We start from the raw sequence: 19,475 nt of genomic DNA on the forward strand, positions 1-19,475 counted from the left end.
GCAGTTTTGCTAGTCCAGTTGGTGATAATTATAAAATAGCTGAGGAAAACGACCTTCTATTGCTGGCTTCCTTTGGAGGGGGGTAACTTATGGTTCTGTTACTAATCAGTCAAAATCCATTGTTTAAGCGTTGCATGACTGTCAGTAGGCGTACGGAACCATCACAGCCAAATGAATGCCTTGCAGGAGAGACACTCAACTACCTATCATTTACATTTGGTAAAAAATGTGAAATGTCAGTGTAGAGGAAAATTAGAATCAATCAGTAGAAGCCAAAAGCTGTTGAATGTTTTTGTAGAGAGTGCTGACTCTGCAGGGTAAGTGGCATCAAGAGTCTTAAAATGAACAAATTCACTTTTATTCCTGAATTTTCTTCCTGCACAAAATTGCTACTTTCCGCAGCCTGGGGTCAAATCATGTGACATCTTAGACACATAGGCTGGTGCCTACTGGGAGTAACACACAAAACATTTATTTTTATATCTGGTGAAATTGAGATGTGAGAGAAACTTCCAGAGACAAGATGGCTCATATACTATCCAGCTCTGCTACTTCCAGTGCCACTATCTGAAAGGACCCTGTCAAGCGAAAGACCTAATACTAATTTTAAAATTTATCTGATGTTTCAAGAGTAGCATCTAAAGTGGCTTTAATTTAGACAGAGATTTGGGAGGAGAAAGGGATAAAGATGTGTAGTGGTATCTAATTTTCAGCTTTCCTTGCTTACACAAATTTGACAACCATTTTGTACAGTTTCTTTTGTTGTTTCATGTATGCACTGAAGCTATTTCTCTTATTGCTATCTCTTGGGAGAGAGATTCATTAAAAAAGAGTTAAAACAATATAAAAATTTCATTGATGGAGGACTGTAAGGACACATACTTGAGAGTTAATAGTATTTCCTTTAAATTTCACATTTCAGATAGAAGTTCTGTTATTTGCGTATTTGCAAGCTGACATGGGTTCAGCTGGATAGAGTTAGCTTTCTTCCTAGTAGCTGGTATAGTGTAGTGGCTTTGATTTCGGATGAGAATAACATTGATAATATGCTGATGTTTTAGTTACTGCTGAGCAGCGCTTACACAGAGTCAAGACCTTTCTGCTTCTCACCCCACCCCACGAGCGAGTAGGCTCAGGGTGCACCAGAAGCTGGGAGGGGACACGGCTGAGATAGCTGACCTAAACTAACCAAAGACATCTTCTATACTATATGACGTCATGCTCAGTATGTAAACTAGGGGGAAAGCTGTCTGGAGAGCTGCTGCTTGGGGACAGGCTGGGCATCAGTCTGTGGGTGGTAAGCGACTACATTGTTCATCGCTTATTTTGTATATTCTATTATTACTATTATTACTGTTATTATTTTCCCTTCGTTTTCTATCCTATTAAACTGTATTTATCTCGATCCATGAGTTTTGTCTTTTTTTTCGTGACTCTCTCCCATCCCACTGGGAGAAGGGAGTGAGCGAATGTCTGTGTGGTGTCTAGCTGCCTGCTGGGTTAAATCACAACCGCAGCTTTGTTCTATCCTCATTTTCTATCTGTAAGCTTATTTTGTTATCTGTTTTTTCTTTTGTCTAGGCATAGTAGGTTGAAATAATTAGCTGCTGTTATTCACAGATTAAATTATCCCTCAAAGGAAAGAAAATGGTTTTAAAAGGTGACATAATTAAGCAAATACAGATAAAAATTACCTGCATATTACCTCTGTTCTTCTTTTCATTTAAAAGAAAATATATCCACTTTTCAGATATATTTGTGATCTAAAAGAAATAAATAAGAAAAATGTCTAAGATGTGAGGCAGACAGGAGAACAGAAAAGGATTGCTCTGCCAATACCTGAGAACAGGGCAGCTATTTAAGCCAGGTCCTGCCTCTTTTCATGAATATATCTGACACGGTGAACTGAAATGCCAGAAAGAGGGTGATTATGCTGAACTACGCTTTAGTGGTATGATTTTTCTGTCTGAACGTAAGATTTCAAAAATTAAACTTTTTACAAGATGAGACTTAAATATAGTAATGACTGGGACGATCAATTAGAACATTATTTAAAACAAAAAAGTTGGCAAAACTAGAGTTTTTCATGTGAAGAATACTTCTCAGACAAAATTTCCTGTTGCTTTGCTTGGAATAGTCCATGTTTCCAGGACTAATTTATGTATCCTAGTGTAAAGAAAAAGAAAATAATTATTTAAGACTGTTAATACTTCTCATTTTTGGAGAAAGTTCTTCATACTTAGCCTCCTGTCATCTGCATGAGGTTAGCTAAGTTATTAACTTCTTGAAATTATGGTTTTCATATGCTCAGTAGACACTCTCAACTAAATTCTGAAACGAACCACCTCATCTTATTTTCGTCCAGTGCTCTCTGAACCTGTTTGCTTACTGAAATGGACATGTTCGGTGTCCACGGAGTGATTGAACATGTTTTGTCTCAGCAGTGCAAGGACTTTTCAGCATTTTTTAGACTTTATTTCTTCCATCAGACTAGGATCTATTCTGATACCAAGAAGCTGAAAGATGGATCAAAATATGCTGTTAGTGCCCTACTTGTAACTTCTAAATGACTTGTAATGAAAGGTTCAAGCCATTTTGATTTTGCTGAGTGCAAAGTAACGTGGGAACAAAAGCAAAAGAGGAAATGAGGTCTAAGAGCAGAGTGAGAGAAGGATCAGCTTACTCTCAGGAAAGAGGGAAGTGTGGTTTTAAGTGAAAGGATACTGACTTTTAAAATATTTTTAAATAAAAAGCATCTAAAGCATATTAACTGCATTTAAAAAATATTAATACTTAAAATAAAGGAATAGTGAAGCTGGAAAAGTGAGCATTTCTGCTTTGAAAAATAGCACAGCTAAAGTTGCCATTTGTGCTTTATGTCAGCCTTTAACTTTTTTTGTTGTTGTTCTTTTTTCATAAAACGTGTGCTTTATCAGAAATACTCTGAAGGAGATCACTGAACATCTTGTCTTGCAAATACTGGAAGTCCAAGACACTTAAAACTTTCCATAATTTGCATTAATTGTTCTCCTCACTTTCTAGATAGTTAAATGGAAACATGTGCAGCCTGATTTACAAAAATGCTAAGTGCTCACAGCTGCAAGAGCCATCAGTGGGAACCCTCTTCTGAACATTGAATCCCCTAAACCAAAAGATTTTTCTTCAAATTAGCAGGCTAGTTAGGAGTACTTCAGGAGTTTTGGCTACTCCGTCTGTTACTCCGTGCCCATTTTGCAGATGGGAACCATGATCCCATGTAGTCCTGGCAGTCCACGTTGCCAAGTATACTGTAGAAATGAATTCTTTGAAATTTATAAGCACTAAGAATCCTCTCTGATGGTATTATGGAATAGCATCCATGGGAATTAGTAAGTCTGAGTTTCGTCTGATGTTAGCATGGAACTACCTGAGGAATGCCAAAGATAAATAGAAATATGAATAAAACACAGGATTTGTAAGGACAGAATCACAGAAGGGTTGAGGTTGGCAGGGGCCTCTGGACATCATCTGGTTGAAACTTCTACTCAAGTGGGGTCACCTAGAGGCAGTTGCCTAGGACTATATCCAGACAGCTTCTGAATATCTCTAAGGAAGAAGACTTCAGGAACCTCTCTGGGCAACCTGTGCCAGTGCTCAGTCACCCTCACGGTGATAAAGTGTTTCCTGATGTTCAGATGGAACCTCCTGTGTTTCAGTTTGTGCCCGTTGCCTCTACTCATGTCACTGGGTATCACCGAAAAGACCCTGGCTGCCCCTTCTTTGTCCCCTCCTTTCAGGTGTTTCTGTGTATTGATGAGATCCTCTGAGCTTTCTCTTCTCCAGCTCTTTCAACCTCTCCTCACACGAGAGATGCTCCAGTCTCTTAATCATCTTTGTGATCCTTCTCTGGACATATGTGATGTGAACGGACAATTACAGAGAGAATGATAATACCCATGGATTTAAGTTGAACAAGAATGACCAGAATTTGTTGGTTTTATGTGGAATTTGTAGGTATTTTTACAAGTGCTAATTATATTATGCTTCACTGTGATGGGACTTCCACCAACTTTCTTATGTATCTTGAGCTATGAAGCTGCAGAACTATTGCCTGGACTGCTAAGGCTTGACCTACCAGTAGCAAGAAAAAGCTGACATTTAATAGAGAAAAAAATTTCTGGTTTTGTACAGTGGGTGTTTCAGAGTCTGTAAGAAGCTGGACTTCCATCCTTCTCTCTAACTTTCTTTTTTCCTCCTCACGTGCTACTAGTAGGCAAGATATAGGACAGCATGTGATATTGGAGAGATGTGATGGCAGCCACCAGCACCCCTTTGAACTTATTTCCAGGAATTCTGTAGCAATGAAGAAAACAAATCAGAGTATTTTCAAATGAATTTTCAAAGGGTAGACATTGTAATTTGATTTCTGACAAAAATCACAGCTGTAATTCCAAAATGGATAGAAAAGACTACGAACTGTAACTTCTGAAATCTTCTGTACTTCGAGCAAAGTATACTTTTTATAATATGAATTGCTGTAATTCTACAGTAATAAGTACAAAAGTAAGTTTTGACAACATACCATACATGCAGACAGAAATTCAGCTGTGCACTTAAAATAAATCCTAGCTTTGCACAAGCATTCGAATTAACTTTTCTTCTGTTTTGTCATTTCATCTGTGCCATACCACAACAGGGATCAATTTCACTATCTGTTTTAGGCCTATGAAATACAAAGAGATGCTTCATAGTTCTTTAGAGAACTTTGGCTAGTAGAGATGAAGACGAGTGTTCATGTTTTCTGGCTGGTTTTCATTCACAGTGCATGTATTGGATCCCAAGACCCTTATTGTGGCTGGGACATGGTGATGAAGAAATGCACAACGCTGGAAGAAAGTCTGAGCATGAGTCAATGGGAGCAAAGCATTACAGTGTGTCCAGTAAGTCCAAATACATTGATTTATCTCTCAAAATGTTTGATTCCATGTGAATTCCAAGAAAAGGAGCTGGCATGGATTTTTCAAGCTCAGAAAACTGTATTTAATGCCATTTTCCTCAGGCCTTACCATCAGATTTTAACAGGATATTTAGTTTCTGTTCTACTTTTTATCAAACTACTTATATAATGTGATCAAATTATTTACAGTACTTTCAAAGGGTAGGGTTTTTTTACCTGTAATGTCTGTGTTCCCACCTTGAAACCAAATGTTCACTAAGATAAGTGATATTGACATGTTTTTCTCTGCACAATTTTTCTCAGTTTTTTACTTTGAAAAAAGTTAATTGTTAGTGGTATAACCTTTTAGAACCATTGCTAGTACAAAAGGCCATATAACATCTTTTGAAGTCCATGAATTGGAAGGGTGAATTGTGTGAGTTAAGTCTCACACACATATATGACAGGAGTGATAATTATAATAAACTTAGTGTTAATATTTACAGTGGTTTAACACTCCTCTTTAAAAATAATTTTGAATAAATTTAATATAATAAAACCAAACCAACAAAGTTTATTTATATCCTCTTCTTTTTAACATGGTTCCAGTGTTGTTTTAATATTGATTCTTTTCCCTCACTCCAAAAAGCACAAAAAGAGAGTCAAGAAGGATCTTCTTTGTGTTACTAAGCTCTTTCCTTTGGAGACTCATGCTGCTTCGTCTTTGCCTTCTGACCATGAAGAGGAAACCTTTCCAACTCTTTTCTACTTTCTCTGCTAAGGACTTCTTGAACTTGTCCCCACTTGCCACTGAAGTACATGTATCTATGAATTTATGCTCATACAACATCTATGTTGTAGTGTCCATGTGTTCAACAAGCTCCTTTTAACCTGTTACTGACACTCCCCTCTCTTAAGCTGGGCTTTGTGCAAAATTAGTATGAAGTCCTTCCAGCTTTCACTTGTGATCTCTACATGTGTTGCAGCAGCCTAATAGATACAAATCACTGATTCTGAGGTCCCTGAGACCTAGGTCCTGTGTTCTGGCTGTCTGTGTTTGACATCAAATAGGAATTTTTTAAACAATATCTTGTCCTGTCCTTTGCATCCATGCTCTCACATAGTGGCCTAATAAAAAAGGGTTGCAATGCATTCATCTGCATTGGCATTTAGCTCAAATCAGGAGCAGTTTGGGGGCAAATACTCTGATTATGCCCATCTACTATTCTTTGGTTCACATCACAAAGCAGTTTGGAAGCAGACAAGACACATTACTTTCAGGTGAAATTAAATCAAAAATGTGCTCCAGCTACTACTAGGCATTTGGTCCATGGCCAGAGTGAGTCCAAAGTAAAGCCACAAAATACATATGGTGTATGTGTCAAGTCTTCAACACCAACTGTTTTACTTTCCAGATTTGCAGTTTATATGCATTCTACTTGCTAACACAGACATAGTCATGGTCTCACAGAAAGTCTGGGTTCAGTCACTAGAGTGCAGTCCTTGCCTCCCTGACTGGCAAGTAACTGGATGCACTGAACAGTATATTTATTTCCAAGTACGTGGAGTATACTGTATCTCCTTGCGGTAATCCCACATGCTAAATGTGGTTATGTTGAGGGTTTGCTGGTGGCCCGGCTGGGTCACTATATTAGGAAGGATTACTGGAATGGGTTGGTTGGTTGATATTTGCATGAGTAGTCTGCCTACTGCTTAATCTTTGAATTCTGGCATAAGCCCTTATTTTCTTCCATAGATACAAAACATGAGGCCAGGAGGGGATGGAGGGAGAGGGAGGAGTGGTTTAGAAAGTAGAATTCAATTGTGTTCCATTCAACTGGAAAAACATTTTTTTAATATCTGCTATATGACAGTTGCGTAGGACCTGACAGTCTCGTGAAAGCAGGGGAGCACCAAAGGATTGCTCAGAAACTCATCCACATCTATGAGACCTATTCTGCATATCAGAGATGAAAAGATTTAGCAAGCCTCCAAAGGAATTTTGGAGTTGAGCAGACTGGGATTGCATAATATAAGGAAAACTATAGAATTAACTGTCTAAATTGAAAAGCGTGGTTTTACCAGTGTCTTAAACCCCTGAGCTCTAAGTAACACATTATTGAACAAATTTGAAAACTTCATACAAACTTTCCTTTAAAATAACACTGTGTTCTGGTGAACTGCAATCAATTACAATTTTGCTTAGTGAGGCTTTCAAATATTTATTTTACAGCTTTTCAATGTGCTATATTCGCAGGATATATAAGCCAAGATGTAATTAATTTCATTTTGTAGACAACTGAGCTATGTGCATCCTTAACATTCACTGTATGCATTTAAGATAACGTTGTATGCAAAACATAACAGAATATTAGAAACCATCTACCCTTCCTCTTTTGTTTCCAGTTGGTTCCAATATTTTAATTGTTAGTGAAACTACACCAATCTTTTTAACACTACAGAAAATTTGTCAGATTCATGCATGACCAGTTTCTTCTAAACTCGGATCAGAGAGAGGGGCCTGTTTATGCACTAGTTTAGCCCAAAATTTAAAGTGTGACCAGTTGCACTTGAGAAATTATTTCCTAGGGAATTATTCATCTGCCTAAATATTTATTGGCATGTCGTGGTAGAGCAGGGAGTGGGCAAGGAGAGGTAGCTGAGCATCTGTGTTACTGTCTCTCTGAACTTTGAAGATAATTTGTGACAAATGTGGGTTTTTTTGTTATCTTACTTTGATTTAATTCTGAAGTTGTTTTTTCAGGTTATTGTTTCGGTTGGCATGAGTACACCAATTGTGCATGAATACAGATAGAAATTAATGCTGTGGCACATATATCTACTTTGAACTTCTTCCAGTTGGTCAGATATCCTTATTATTTATCCAATATTTTTTATAGTAAGGAAGATTCAATGTTTTGCTGAAATATTTTCCAGTGGGACCACTTGCAATCCACCACTTAAAAATACACTGTCTGACACTATCAGAGAACTTTTACAAGGAAAGTTTGTTTTTGTTTTTTTTTAATTTGTGGGATTGTTTTGCATAAGTATGCAAGATGAAATGGCTTTATTTTTACAGCTGTGGCAAATGCTGCATGCAGGGAAAGAGTAGTAAAAGATCTTACATTAATTCATTAGCAGCTTCAGGAAATCCTCCAGAGCCACGGAGTTCTACACGAAGTAATCTCAAACCAAAGAACTCGTGGCGGATGTAAGTACTTGGTCACTGAAGATGTGACCTTTACTCAGAGTACAGAGGCACGAACCTGGAAGATGGATGCAGAGAGGCTCAAGAAAAAGAAGACTGTTATTTGGAGGAAGGAAGGAAGGAAGGAATAGGAATAGAGGTATTTGCAGAAGGGAAAGGATGACAAAAACAGGGTGGTAGAGAGGGAAAGCAGAGTGTAGTCATGCCAGGAAAGTACAGCCATATTGTCTGCTTGATTGTGATTTTCCCCTTGAGGCATGTCAGATGGTGGAAGGTTAGTGGGCCTAGGTTCTGGCGAGGGCTAAAAAGTCCCCTACCCAGTATATTTTTATTTCCTATAGTCCTATGATGAAATTGTTTGATATCATTTCTGAAAGGGAGATACTCAGAGAGAGACACAGCAGGTGAGTCACGGGGAACAGCAGAGACTGCAGTGGGGTGATCTTTACAGGGGTAGGGGAAAAAGATCAAGAAAGAGAAACCTGTGCTTCTGAGCTCAAGATTTCAGCTAAGTTTTATGAATACTTTCCCTGCCAGTTGAAGTAAATCATGGTAACCATAGACAACTGTAGCTTTAGTTTGTAATTGTAGGTGCAGCAATAAAGATGCTTTCGTACAGCATAGAAATAGAAAGCATTTTTACATCTCTGACATTAATTGGATTGGGGATATATCATTACTAGTTTATGGACTGTGTATTTGTTAGACTAGCAGTGTAAGAGAGAATGGGTTTACTTGTCACTTAATAAGAAGTATTTCCTGTTGTCTTATGAAAAACAGCAGTTTATACTCTGCACAAGCAAAGGTCGGGGAGTTATTTTGAATAAATAGCTGTCAGCAGAATTTTGAAATGATTAATTGTGTTGATGTCCGTTGAAGCTGGCAGAATATACACATAGCTGTTCTGCGGTGAAGCTATATCTGTGAAAAATAAATCATGAGAAATGTAATTAATAGTGAAATTATGGAACCTTTACCACAGTGGAAAGAATCAGCCAGCACCCAGCACTGCAGTGGAAACATCTCTTGTGCTGTAATCCAATCTCTTGTATCTTCAAATTATTAGTGAAATGTATACTTCCCTCACCCCTGTTAAAATGAAACAATACTAAAAATAGCAAAGGGACACACCATTTCAAACCATCGTGACAATCTACAACTGTAGTTCCTATTTCAATATATAAGTAAATGTTACAGTATTACGTTCTTACACATTTGATAAAATATGCATGACTACAGCTGGTACACATTTATTACTATCTAAGGGTGACTTTAAATGCTGTTTAGCCTGCACTTCTTAGTACTGTCGTTTTGACTGAAAGTTAAAACGTGACAGTCAAAAGGCAAGTCCTTCAGCATTTATGTGAAAAAGTGGCCATCATTTCCATTTATGATCACAGTTTTGTCAGGATTAACACCTTGCTAAAAGAATTAATAATATGAAATCCTGTCTTTGTTAAGAGAGCTGAATTCCCCATGTCCAGCCCCATTTTCTTTAGAAGTTCCAGTAACCGTGGAGGCTGTTGCAATTTCCATTAGCACAATTTATTTCAGCTGGACAGTAGAGATTTCTTATTAACATGTGTTATAGCTGCATCATGGAAACATTCCAGTCAAGATGAAAATGGTCTGACCCTTCCATCCAAAGGTGTTGAGAATTGACTTCAGTGGGAGCAAACTGTCTCATCATGTAGGGTTAGATGCTGCTTTTTTAAGATGTTTTTAGGATTTATACATGTAATTACACTTAATGTTTAGACAGAGTTATATTTAAAACCACATTTCACTTTTATGAAATGATGCTATATGATATGTACTTCAAAAAAGTGTTGTCATGAAAAAGATACTCATCACGGAGATTTGAAGTTGATTCATCCATGTTTGTTACCCTGGACTGTTATCCTCTACTGCCTCTCCCTTTTGATCTAGGCTGAGGTTTCCACAAGCATTCTTACACATGCTGTTTTACAGTCAGTATCCATGTGCCTAATCACAGTTAAATTTCAGGAAATAGGGAATATGGTAATCAGAACAGTGTAGGCAGGCATGGTTGTGAAAGGTAATGGTTAGCTGTGATTATTGTTACTGCTATAGAGATGACATCCGGTGGCCTGGATCAGTTGGAGGTGATGGGAGTTATGCAGCCACAGAAATTATAAGGGGATCTTGCTGTCCGGAAGGTGTATCTCTCTAGTGGAGGCTTTTACTGTTGGTGGCTGAAGGCTGTACCTCCACGTACTGCAGAATTAAAAGGTGGTATGAAGGAACTGTCAGGCCCCAGGTAAGCCTTTCTGTTGTGTTTGTTTCTAGATGAGGAATCTGACGGTGGATGGACATTTTGGAACATGGTCACAGTGGAAACCTTGCACCCACACAGACAGTGCCAGTGTTGGCTCCTGCCTCTGCAGGACACGTGTGTGTGACAGTCCTGCTCCACAGTGTGGAGGTTGGCTGTGTGAAGGACCAACCATGGAGATTGCCAACTGTTCCAGGTACACAAAGCAATTTCAGGTTCTATCACTTATGGTTTAAATGCTATAAACTTAATCAGAATAGAACCTACCCTTTGAAATCTCAACTGCAATCCACTGATCCCACTCTGTGCGTGAAACAGCTCATAGCAATGACCACAGCAAATGAGATATTAGAAAGTATTTCTCAGACTTCGTGGGAGAGAGAATGAGCCAGATGGGAAATAGTGATTTCAAATGCTGTGTACCAAATAATATTGTCCTCAGCTACTTTTAACAAAAGCTCAAAAAGAAAAAAAAAAAAGGTAGTGTCCAAGGTATGATACTTTTTCTCAGTTCTGTAAGTCTCAAAACTTTTTTCTGGAAGTCAGAAATGTTTACTTTTTTGGAGGTCTCATGCCATTGTTGTATTCCCCCATTCTGCCTTGGGAAAACTGCTTTAATTGTATCTTTTTGGTTGCATCATGACATCTAGATCTATTACCAACCTGTATGTCACTCTTCAGCCAGTCTTGTCTTCCTCGGGCACATAACCACTCCCAGAAAAAAAACAGTGAGAGCAGATCATTTCAAAGAGGCTCAGAACACTGCATATTCTGAACTGCATTAGGAGTTCATCGTTAAAACGTTATACAAACTTTAATTGCAAGATGAAACATATAGTGGTGCATTCTGCTTATTTTCAGTGGTTCTTTCTGCTTTTTTGTCTCTGTTGGTTTTTTGTTGTTTTGTTGTTTTTTTTTTTTCTTTTTCGAACATCAGAAGCACATCATGGTAGTGAATAAAAGTGGTTATCCTTCTACACAATTAACCGCAAGCGCTGTAAGTTGAAGTAATCCATTTTAGGGTAATTATTAAAACATAACAATATAGTATATAACATTAGATCAAGAGAATAATAGAAAAGATAAGCATGCTGTGAGATACTGAACAATCAAATAACAGTTATTGGCTCTCAGGTTTAGAAGAGAATCTGGAACATGATTTAGGACTTGATTCGTGTACTACCGTTGGCAGTATATCCAGATACTTTTCTCCTTTTACCACTTGGGTCAGACATTGCACTGACAGAGATCTTATTTTTTTGTCTGTGTTACCAGTGGTATCTGACTCTATTTTTCAAAAGCTTTTTTCTGCGTCATCAATCCTCATATCCCTTATAATAACAAGATATAAAGATGAGTGAAATTTAAATTGGTAATACTTGTGATATATTACTTGAATAATTTTATATCATTTTTATTACTGGATTTATTTTGTTTTCGTTGTTCAAAAAGTGATTTCAAAATCAAGTAAGACACTATTTAACTTTTGCTTTCATGATGAAACCTCAAGAACTAATTATAATTTAGTTTTATCTTTCTTGATTTCTGTTTGTCTTCTACCAATACAGAAACTGCAAGCTAGCCACCAAAAGATTTTGGGAACTGCTGAAGTGCACCATTTTTTGCTTAGGACAGGGTATGAAATTCCTTTTGAGATGTTTGGTCTAGTATATTTTTTCCTAGCCTATATTGGGGAGGGACAGGAGTGTCCTTTCCAAAAGTCCACAAGGGCAGGGTACAGCATGTAAATTCTCTTAGCTTTTTGTTACATTACAAATGAGGTATTTGGTGCCTTATGAGAAAACCCCGTTGAAATTGCAGACTAATGAATTTGACACTTATTACTTTTTTTCCTTTAATCACTTTCAGAAGCAAAACTTGACATTTTAATCTCCCTGAAAAAAAGACCCACAAATAATAAGTGCAACAATATGTAACTAAAAGTTGTCTTCAGCAATTTGATACAGGAGTTTGCTGATGACATTTACCTAGAATAAAGTGACAAAAAGCAGCTAAATAGTTTCACATCTTTCTTCTTATTGTGTAGTGAGGTCACTTTAGCAGTTGCTGGTTACAAAGCATGGAATATGGAAGGATCAGAACACCTTTCTTTTAGTTCAATATTCTTTAAGGAATGAAACACAATGCAGTATTAATGACTTCTACAGAAATATGAATGGGCAAGATTCTGCTGTCAGTCACACCTAATCAGCCATTCGCTATGTATAACAGATGACAGAGCCTGAGCTTTTTATTCTACCAGAAATGGAGGCTGGACACCATGGACTTCTTGGTCACCTTGTAGTACCACTTGTGGAATAGGCTTTCAAGTTCGTCAGCGTTCCTGCAGCAATCCAACCCCTCGACATGGAGGACGGGTCTGTGTGGGACAGAATCGTGAGGAGAGGTGAGCTACCTTTTTTCTGCTGTCTGTTTTAATTTCTTCTGTTCAGCTGTATTCCATAGGACATTTTCTCCTTTACCTGCATTGGTTTTCTCTTCTCTTTCCTTTCACTCGCTCTTTAACTCCACTGCTGCACAGTAGCAGTATTCCCATTAGCAAGGCTGTGGATCTGCAGCAGTTCTTTCGTCTTTCGCTTAGCTGCATCCCTTCTGAGCCAGCTGAGAGCTCCTGGTAGTGCCAGAGAATTGTGCTGAAGCAACTTGCTGCTGTCCCTTGAGACCCTGAAAATTGATTCTCCTTGAAAACTGATTGCAGTGCATTTGTATTGTAACTTGCCCAGCCTCAGAACCTGGAATTCAGAGCAAATATAGTAAGGTCACAGCACTATGTTACTGATGCTTTGAGTTCATTTTTTTCTGTCATAAAAGAATTAAGCATCTATATAACATGAAAGGAAGTTTCAAGGGCTTTTTTTTTTTTTATATTCAATAAGTATAATACACCTTGAAATCAAATATCTTTTAGTAAGGTTTCAGCATTTTAAAAAATTGTTTGTATATATAGTAACTCTTGAGCAGATCAAGTCAGCTCAGATTTTGATTTCACCATCTACTGTTTTGGCACTGGGCTGGGCATTTTGTCACTAGCTCAAAATGTAAAGTTCAGGCCTCTGATTCCATTTTACATGCACCTTAATCTCTCTAAATTGTAGTTTGTGCATTAGGAATTTTAACGGGAATTAAATATTTATTTAAATAACTAGAATATATTCAGATAAACTGCAACTCTTAAATGTATTATATTGTTTCCCGAGGCATACCAAAAAGCTAGATAGCAGAAGACTGGTGTTGGTGTAAGAATTTGGAGTATAGTTATCCATTCAAAGAGATGTATGCGGATTTGTTTCCTCTCACTATGTACTTGCAGCTTACTTCAGTGTTTCTGTATGGATGATTTCATATCCTATATTTGCTGTTGGATGAAAGCAAGATTCAGTAATCTTTACGATGAGTTTCAGTGAGGGATTTAATTAAACACCAACTCTGGCATTTCTTCAGATGAAGAGTTTCCATTGAAGGGAAGTGGCATCACACACTTACTTATTAACAGATTATCAGGGACCTTGTCTTTCTAGCTCTAAATGTAAAGCATCAGTATCAAAGAACACTTTTTGCTGATTCAGAGCCATGAATATTTACCATTTCATTGCAGAGGAGAGCATTTTGTTATTTTGTAAATTGCTTTCTTGAAGTAGGTTGCCCCACCAAAAAGCCATCATCACTAAATGTACATTATACCTGTCATTACATAGCTCTGTCCTAGCATGAATAAGTTATTGATTTTCTTGAACTGAGAGGTCAGTTCAGGGCAGGACACAATAAGACTTAATATAGAAGAGTTTAGTTTTGATAGACCTTTTTTGATGGACTATGAATGTTATAAGTCATTGTTCATGTTAAGATTAACATGGAATAAAAGCCCAATAAAGAATTTCAGAGAAATACAGAAAACCGTGAGAAATACTTTCATAATTATAGGATAAAATATCCAGTATTAAGACAATAAGTGCACTGAAAATGCAGTTACAAACTGGAAAGTGATACTTACAATAAGTTGAAATAACAGCAGCCTAGAAAGATTGAATTTTGTTATGTACCTGTTCTGAAGGAACAGCAAGCTTATGTTGCTTTGCTTTTGTAGCCTGCAGGTTACTTCTTGTTTCCCTCTCCATCCAGGTTTAGCAGGAATCTGGGATGCACGTTCCTGTGAGTTTACTGCAGGATGCCTTTTTCTCACATACTTCCTCTGTCACTGTTTCCTGTATCCTTGAAACACCCTCCACTCTCACCAGCCCTGCACCTTCCTCTCACCCACTAGCTTGCTCACAGCTGACCTTCCTTCCTCTAACCTCATTTTAAGTTATCCATGATGCGTGCTGATACTTTTAAAGTGTCACTTTTTTTTTTTCTTTTTAGAAGTACTTTTAAAATTTATTTCCAGAAGGTGTAATACGTTAGGAAAATTTGTCATATCATTTTTAAAGCAGCTAAAGGAATGAGGCACCAGTTATTTGCCAGGATTTTTGTTGTCAGGTCAAGTACTTGAATAAATCTTTTCAGAGCTACAAAAAGAGAGTCCTGGGAAACTCGCCATCCAGGGCCCATCCCACTACCCTCAGCAGGGGAGCAGGGCAAGCCTGGAGGTTGTGGCCAGATTCAATCAAGAGTCTAAATCATAGGTGATATCATGTCGAGAAGGCAGATCTGAGGTCCAGCTGGGAAGCCAAGCCACAGGCCAGGATTAGGGTCAAGTTCAGTGGTCACTGGGTAGACCTATAGCAACAAGGCCAAGGCCAGAAGCCAGTCCACACATTGAGGTCTAGACTAAGGGGCTCCATGGTGGGCCAGGGATAAGGTCCATTGCTTCTCCAGCAGCACAGCTCGGGCAGGGATTGAAGGTCCCTGCAGAGCTTAAATAGACCTCCTGGGCTCACAGGTATGGTAGCAGTCCCAGGTGAGGCTTTTGGAGGCCATTAAGGCTTTACGACTGTCCTCAGGGCTCTAACAGCTCATAGAGTTTTGAGCTGTGAGGGAAATGGAGTATTTATAGTAGTCCTAAATCACTACTTCACTCCAGTACCATTGGAGTTACATTTGCACCAAATGGTAACAGTTCCTTTGAGAATTGGGCCCAGTACATTTAGGCAGGCTAGGCAAATATTCCATGTGCAGTAACTCCTAACAAATGTTTACCTTGGGTTTGTATCCAGAGCACCAATAAGCAGCTTCTCAGATTTTCTCATTTAAACTAATCCATGCTTATAAATAGGCTAACATATTAATTTCTTAATGTCCCAGCTCATATATAAAATGATTGTATGTGTAGTATTAGTAAAAAGTAGTTGGTTTGCGCATTGCGTGCATTTGTCTTCAGAAAAGCGTATATTCACATCACCTTCACATGTTCTGGGGCATAAATACAGGCCAACATTGTGCCAAACTTTGAAACAGCTTTTCAACAAACAGTGATTTCCGTAGAAGTCCTTTGCATAACTCCATGGAAAGCAAACACAGAGAAGGTAGCCTATAGCTGAGGTAAATTCACCTGCATATGTGAAAGCATATTTAGTTTGAAAGTATTTGTTCATGTGTTAAGAGCTAAATATTTGCCTAGGTTGTGTTTGTTTTACCTCACGAAAGCCATGATTCTGTCATGGCTAATGTATCAGGCAGCTCTGTTCTTGCTAGTCATTCACTTGAAACCAATGGCAATATTTACCAATTTAAAGTGTTGCAGCTAGGTTAAGTTGTTGCATGCTCTGCTGCTAAAGGGGTGTGGGGCAGTGGAAAACAGTTGAGAGCAACGAAGGCTCATACTACAAAGTCAATTTGCATTGTAGAAATAGGTCAGAAGTGCAGCTCGTGCATTTATAGAGAATATGGAGAGGGAGTAAAAATAGTTTAACAAAATTTGCTAATCAGATAAAATTATTTTGCAGTTAATATTCCAGATGGAAGACATCCCCGTGAATTCCTTAGGGGCTTAAAAATTTCTGTTTTTTCCTGTATGAGAAATATTCACGGAAACTGCTGGAAAACTATCTACATTTTTGTTTACAGAGTCTATAGTATTCTGTCTTGACTTTTTCATTGAGTGAAAATGTTTGTCCTCTCTGTGGAAGATGCTTTGGATATGTGTTCATTAAGTCCACTGCTTTCCCTCCTGTCTTTGCAGAAATGGTGGACATTAGAATGAGAATCCTTTGTTTTTAATGAGAGTGAAAGGAAGGAAGGAAGGAAGGAAGAGAGAGAAAGAAAGAAAGAAAGAAAGAGGAAGAAAGAGAGGAAGAAAGAAAGATAAAAGCAAACATGGTGAATTAGAAGTAGAAAAATAAACTGGCTGCAGATGAGGAGTTACATGTTTGAAAGCCCTGGAAATTTGGGGGTGTATAAGAAGATTAGAAGCAGTACATATTGTCACCTTTTTCGTACACAATCCTTACAAGATATTCAGAGCTTTTGGGCTTGTTTCCATGAGAAGGAGGAACTGCTGAGAGTCAAGTGCCTGCTCTGTGTAGCACCGCTTGTTTCTGAGCAGTGCCAAGGAGCCTGGTTCCCTTCACCAGAGTGGATCAAACACCACGAGGCTTTGGCTTCTCTGCCCTCTCATGGCTGTCTGGTCTGCTGGGAAGCTTGTGCTCCCATCTGCCTTGCTTTCTCTGCCCCATCCTCTTCTTCCACAGAAGCCCCTGGGAGCACATGCCCCAGCCCCCACCACCTTCCACAGTCTCCTGGGTGGTGATTTCTGCCGATTCAGCAATCTCATTACAGTAAGGCATGTGTGGGCATCATATGTCTGCCTTCAATTAAAAGAATCCAGCATTCCCATCAATCTCAGTATAGTCTGTGCTTCCCAGTAGGTCACCAGCTGGTCATCACGAGTACCCACCACATAACAGTATATTGCATAGGCACGGGCAGACAGTGATGAAGGTTAGTTTGTTTTTCTTCGATATGTGCTAGTATAATATAGTTCAAAATTAAGTACTATGTGTTTAAATTAAACAGCATTTCTCTGTGGCCTTAAAAAAAAAGACACGTTTGTAACTGTCATGTAGTTAGCCTGTGGTACGCATGGCAACACTGAGATAAATTGATGTTTCAGTAAAGGTCAAGATCTTCAGAGGGAAAAGAATAGTAATTCCAGTTTTACTGGAATTGCCTAGAGTAAAAAATTAAAAATTACTGTAGGAACCAGTGGTTGTGGACACAACTGGACAGAGGATGTTCCCCCCCCAATATGACAATTTCTTTATTAGGGCATTTGAACTTGATTCCACTGCAAGGGGAAATGGGAAGGGTCACATTTCTCTTAGGCTGTTCTCCTTTCTGACCTCACTGCAGTTAGGTTAGGGGAGAGGGCAGTGGTTTCACAGATTCAAGTTTCTTGCATTGCATGTTTTGTTGAATTACTGTAAAATGTTAGCCCTGTGGGTCCTGAGAACAACATTAAAAGGGCAAGAAAGAGCAAAAGGGAAAAGGGTTACTGAGTGACTTGAAATGCAGCCAAGAAGAGATATAATGAAACTTGGCTCAGAGCCACATGCTGTAGCACAGCTCTTGAAGATCAATTGCAGGGATGTCTCTAGCTGTGAAAACATACCTGATGTTTTCAGAGGCTCACTGGCTGAAATGAAAATAAGATTCTGCTTATATGCTGTGTTGTTTTTTTCTTTTACTGAAAAAAAAATGAAATACTGAAATTCACTTCTGTTTTTGGCTTAAAAAAAAAAAGTCCTAAATTTAAGTTAAGTAGCTTGCATAGGCATTTTAGGGTTTTTTGGATTGTCTTTGTGGAGTTTTTTTTTGTTTGTTTTGTTTTGGTATTGGTCGTTTGTTTGTTTTGTTTTTCAGTTTCATCTTGTATTTTCAACTGCATCTTTAAATAGTATTGGTTAACAGAATTTGACAGCCTTTGAAGTGCTGACTGAGTCAGTTGTTAGATTTATTTTCTGTCTTCTGCTTAAGTGAGCGAGTAGATGATAGGGCATGTTGACACTAAAAGAGGCTCTGTATAGTGTTATGCGTCTCATCTAAGTGAGATTTTTCACACCTAACTTCAGGTGCCTATGAATATGAGTGCTTACGTGTGAGTCAAGTGTCTGAACTTCCACTACGGTCTGTAGAAATTCAGTCAGTTCGGGCTGTGGAGAACAGAGTGATTTGTCTCCTTCTACTCTATATTTCTAAATTTGGTCAAGTTAATCATTCTAGCCTCCATAGCTTGTCTTGACAAAATTTCCATTGGCTGTCTCCCACACAGCCTTTATAGTCAATGGAGAGAAATCAGTATATTGAGGGCTGTATTTGTATGACCTACATTAGACATTTGCTTTCAGGTGACATAAATCATGTTTTTAAAAGGTCTGTTTCTGTCCATGAACTGTGTCTCAAGTTTAGATGACTATTTATAGACAGCTACACTGTACATGCCTAGTGTAAAAGGCGAGTTGAGTCCCAACCTTAGTTTTAATTTTGCATGGCTGAATGTTGGTAATTGTCAACCTCATTGCAAACTTGCTTTATCCTATGTGTGTGTCTCAAATTAGCTTATCACATCTCCATTAAGACCTAATGAAATTATGCAAAAAATGTACTCTTTTGACTAAATAAATGGTGATGTTGCATCTATGTTTCATTGGGTACACGTTCTCAATAAATGATCACAGAGACAAACTATCTCAAACATTCATATAAATGACTGCATGTGATAAAGAATGTGTGCAGCTGTTGGAGTTTTGGGGGAAGAACATCCAGACACAGAACATTCCTCATCTTTAGTGACAGCATAATGTGAACTGTGAACTGCACATTTTGAAAATGCAGGAGGAAAAAAAGGTATTTTATGTATAAGCTACTGTTGAAAACATTTGTCCACATCACATACTGAAGAATTCTGAGATAGCAGATTAATAAATATTCAGGGTTTGGTTTTGTTGTGGTTTTTTTTTCCTCAGTTTACTGGTAAAGAGCAGATAAGGTCAATACAAGCTGTTAATAGTTTCCTTAACTATACAGAAACACAAAACTAAATGTCACTCCCCTATTTACTGCACTCCCAACCTTTTAAATTTTGTTGGAGTTGCTCA

At 38.2% G+C, this 19,475-nt stretch overlaps 1 protein-coding gene across 8 annotated transcripts in view; it reads left to right on the forward strand.

Annotated features, from left to right (window-relative positions):
* The window catches only part of SEMA5A (semaphorin 5A), a 330,124-nt gene that overhangs the window by 236,798 nt on the left and 73,851 nt on the right, over positions 1-19,475 (forward strand). For all 8 annotated transcript variants that reach the window (XM_065628512.1, XM_065628511.1, XM_065628519.1 and 5 more), the window contains 3 exons: positions 4,802-4,919; positions 10,437-10,618; positions 12,686-12,829. In XM_065628512.1, coding sequence (XP_065484584.1) covers positions 4,802-4,919; positions 10,437-10,618; positions 12,686-12,829 — 444 coding nt within the window. The remainder of the gene's footprint in view (positions 1-4,801; positions 4,920-10,436; positions 10,619-12,685; positions 12,830-19,475) is intronic.

The sequence above is a fragment of the Caloenas nicobarica genome, chromosome 2 (assembly GCF_036013445.1).
Source record: "Caloenas nicobarica isolate bCalNic1 chromosome 2, bCalNic1.hap1, whole genome shotgun sequence".
Lineage (NCBI taxonomy): Eukaryota > Metazoa > Chordata > Aves > Columbiformes > Columbidae > Caloenas > Caloenas nicobarica.